Source organism: Cynocephalus volans, chromosome 3 (genome assembly GCF_027409185.1).
Source record: "Cynocephalus volans isolate mCynVol1 chromosome 3, mCynVol1.pri, whole genome shotgun sequence".
Classification (NCBI taxonomy): domain Eukaryota; kingdom Metazoa; phylum Chordata; class Mammalia; order Dermoptera; family Cynocephalidae; genus Cynocephalus; species Cynocephalus volans.
Window position 1 is genome coordinate 56,268,195 of NC_084462.1, and position 3,974 is coordinate 56,272,168.

General features: G+C 57.8%; 1 protein-coding gene across 1 annotated transcript; it reads right to left on the bottom strand.

Moving 5' to 3' along the window:
• Nucleotides 1–200: 200 nt before the first annotated feature.
• Nucleotides 201–1,257, bottom strand: MESP1 (mesoderm posterior bHLH transcription factor 1). The gene is made up of 2 exons (XM_063088459.1): nt 586–1,257; nt 201–275 (listed from the first exon to the last, which is right to left on the bottom strand). Exons 1-2 carry the CDS (start codon nt 1,255–1,257, stop codon nt 201–203), a joined length of 747 nt encoding a protein of 248 aa, XP_062944529.1.
• Between the last annotated feature and the right edge of the window lie 2,717 nt (nt 1,258–3,974).

Here is a 3,974-nt window from a genome sequence, read left to right on the forward strand (position 1 = left end):
TCCCTTCATCGAGGGAGAGGTTAGGGAGGGCCGGCCTGGCGGGGGACAGGCTCTCACCCCGAGGAATGCCCATGCCAGTATCGCCAGTGCCCTCTTCCAGGAATGGGGGGTCTGGAGAGGGACCGTTCTGAAGGTGCTGTGGTCAAAAGTCCTCGGTGCTCGCAGACAAGGCGCCAGTTGTCTGTCGTCACTTGGGCTCCTCAGGCCGGCGGCCACTCCAGGGGCGAGAGGGGCATCCATGTCTCCAGCAGGGCCAGCACGTCGCCGGGAAATTGCTGCAGGGAGAGAAGGAACCCCGTGGCCGCCAAATGAGAGTGTCCGCGCTCACAGGCTCCACCCTCAGTGGGCTTCTGCCGAGGAAAAGCGCCTTGCTCCCTGCGTGGCCTCTCCCCCCTCCCGCTGCTTGGGCGCCCTGGGCACGCTATGTTGCTCCGCAGAGCGAGCAGGCGAGGCCAGGCTGCCGACGGGGGAGCGGCAGGCTGTCTGGTCCCCGCAGCAGGGCTGTGCGCCTGGGGCGCCCACAGGAAGGGGCGCCACACCCGCCGCCGCCGGACGCGAGTTCTGCGCGGGAAAGGAGATACTGACCGGGGACGAGGGGCTCGGCTCCACGAACTGGCCTTCCGGGCACACCGCCTGGGCGTAGAGCACCGACTGGTCGCGCTTCTCGGGAGCAGACCCCCACGACGCCCCGGCGCGGGCAGCAGAGCCCAGCCCCGGGCCGCGCGCCTGCATCTGCGCCTGCGCGGGGCCGCCGTCGGGGCAAAGAGGGCAGCCCTGAAGGGATGCCGCGTCGCTGTGCCGCTGGCGCCGGCGCTGCAGGCTCTCCTCGCTGAGGCCCAGCACGGCCGACAGGTGGCCGATGTAGCGGATGGCCAGGCGCAGCGTCTCGATCTTGGTCAGGCTCTGGCCGGCGGGCGCCACGGACGGCGGCAGAAAGCGGCGCAGCTCGTGCAGCGCGCGGGCGAGCGTGCGCATGCGCAGCTTCTCGCGCTCGCTGGCGCTCTGCCGCTGCCCGCTGCCCAGGCGGCTGCTGCGGGCGCTGCGCCTCCCCGCGGTAGGGGCGCGGGGGTCCGGGTGGGCGCAGGGCCGCGCGGGGCTCGGCACAGGGCTGCAGGCCGGGGCGCTGCCCCACGAGTCCGGGGATGAGGCAGGAGAGCAGCTGCAGTCCCTGTTGGAGGGCGGCAGCGGCCGAGCTGGGCCCCATTCCGCGGACAGGATCCAGGACTCGGAGAGCGGCGGGCACGGGGGCTGGGCCATGGCAGCGGCGGTGCGTCTGGTGGCCGGCGGCCTGCGTCCGCTTTATCCCTAGGCCAAGGTGTGAAGTGGCCCCTTCCAGGCTGCATCAGCACATCAAAGCCGGCTCGGGGCCTGGAGGGGGCGGGGCCTGACCCTTTGAACCAACGGGGGGCGAAGGTGCCGGCCCCTTGACTGCCCCAGGTTCACCCCACCTGGGCGGACCCTCGCTTGGGCGCCCGACCCAGCTACTCCGGCCTTCTACCTGTGCCCGGTGGCCCACGGTGCCCGGGGCATTGGGCCAGCCATGCAGGTTAAAAGAAGCAGGGTCAGAGAACTGGAAGTCCAGTTCTTGGGGGTCGGCCCACCTTCACCTGTTGAGGACCTTGCACAAACTCTTAATTTTCTTACACCTTAGTTTCCAATTTGTGTAATGGAAGCCTGGGGCATGCAACAGACTGGACTGTGGAATAGGGTAGGGACCAGGAGTGGGGCCCTGATTCCCTCTAGAGGTTGGGAGAACAGTAATCTGTTCCTCCTCTGAGACCCTGAGAAGGGTCCTGGGTAGGCCCTTCCCTGATGGTGCTTGGGGAAGAGGGGACACTATGAGGAAGCTATCCCAGGCAAATCCAAGCTGGCAGAATCTGGTCAGGTTGCTGGACCATCTAAGCAGAAGGGGTGAGCCTGCTGCCTGACACCTCTCCCAGGGACACCCCTAGCTTGGCAGGACCAGGGGCTTGGCTTGTTGCCACAGCTGCCACCACTGGCCTCACGGATATTCTGCCACTTTTGGGCAGATATAACAGGTTTTGCCAATGAAATGTGAGTGGAAATGATGCAGAAAAAGTATTTAACACAATTCAACACCCCTTCATGATAAAAATTCTCAGCAAACTAGTAATAGAGAGAAACTTCCTCAACCTGATAAAAGGTGTCTACAAAGACCTTACAGGTAGCATCATACTACCTGTAATACCACACCTATTCAGTATGGAACTGGACGGAGGTCTATGTTGTGCAATAATGAAAGGGAAATAAAACACATACAGATTGGAAAGGAAGAAATAAAACTCTCTATTTATGTACAACATGATTGTCCACATAGAAAATCTCAAAGAATCTACACTGCCTGCCTGGCCCCTACCTTGTACCGTTATCATAATAGGCACTTCATGCATGGGTATCTACTCTCCAGCTAGACTGTGAAGTACCTGTGTCTGGCATCATGTCTTTCCCTGTTTCTTGAAGAGGAATATTATCTAGGGTCTCTTTCAGTGCTAGGGGGTTGATATTTTACATCCTCTATGGCTTCCAGCCCTTTGAGACTGATGGATTAGCTGGTTTGTTGCAATGAAGGCCAGTGCCCTGGTACCTTTTCCCTGGGCATGTCTGTCCACCACCACCATCCCCGCCCTCCCTACTCTTTTATCTGCTGCTGCCCTTGGCCTCCTCTAACACTTTCTATAACCCCTTCTCTGCAGTCCCAGAACGCCTGTGTCCACAGTCACATCCAGGAGAAGCAGTGCCACCCCTGGGGTGGGGAGAGAGGAGGAGCCCATTCCCTATGGACATGCCTTATGAATCCTCGACTCCAAGGAGAGCCTGGCCCAGGAGGCCCCTCCTCAGCCTGCAGTTGTCAGCAGGGCCCACCCCTTCTGGACTGTGGATACCTTCCTGGGGTTCCAGATCCAAGCTAAGAACATGGCATGTGAGCACAGTGATTTTGAGTCTTCAATGCCACCAGGCCTAGAGGAACAAGTGATTAGGAACTGGTAGAGTGTGTTGTGCTTTGGGGTAGGAGGGGGTATAGAGAAAGGCAGACAGGCAGGAGGGTTGGATCTTGGAAGGCTCTGGGTATCCTCCTGTCCAGGGACTGCCAAACTTCTGAATGTCAAAAAATCCTCCAATTCTCACATGACTGTGATTTCATTTTGTAGCTAATAATTGAGAAAACTCAGGGTGACCAAAAACTCTTGTTTTACTGTCTTATCTTCATTTATTTGAAAATATATGCATGTAGTTAAAAAGTCAAAAAGGCCACCAAGTACAGAGTATAACAAATCTCTTTACTATCCTGCCTCTGAGGCTTCCAACTGCCTGCTCCAGAGGAAACCACCAATACTGGCTTCTTGACAACAAAGCTTTGAAATAAATTTGTATCTTACTAAGGACAGAATCCACTAGACATATTTGGACAAGAGGCCGTGTGAATGAGAGGCACAGTTTTTTTGGTTTTTTTTTTTTTTGTCTTTTTCGTGACCGGCACTCAGCCAGTGAGTGCACCGGCCATTCCTATAAAGGATCCGAACCCGCGGCGGGAGCGTCGCCGCGCTCCCAGCGCCGCACTCTCCCGAGTGCGCCACGGGCTCGGCCCAAGAGGCACAGTTTTTATGTTGAAAACACAGCCCCTAAAAATTCTCAGATCTGAAACCTAACAGTTAACATTAATTGAGCATGTGGGAAAAGGAGATTTGGAGCAGAAGAGGGACATCATAGGTGGTATATGATAGGAGGATCTCCAGTGTCAGGGCTAAAGGGGACTTAAAAAGACACAGGGGCAAGTGTGGAGGCAAAGAACCGACAAAGATGGCATGAGAAAGGTGGGGTAGTGGGGTAGAAGTGGGGCAGATGGGAGGGTTCTACCCCCAACTCCATCCCTGGGGTCTTCAGCCCTCAAGGCTGACAAACTGGAGGTGACACGGTGAGTCCCTCCCTCTCCTGTCACCCCTGGGGTCTCTGGG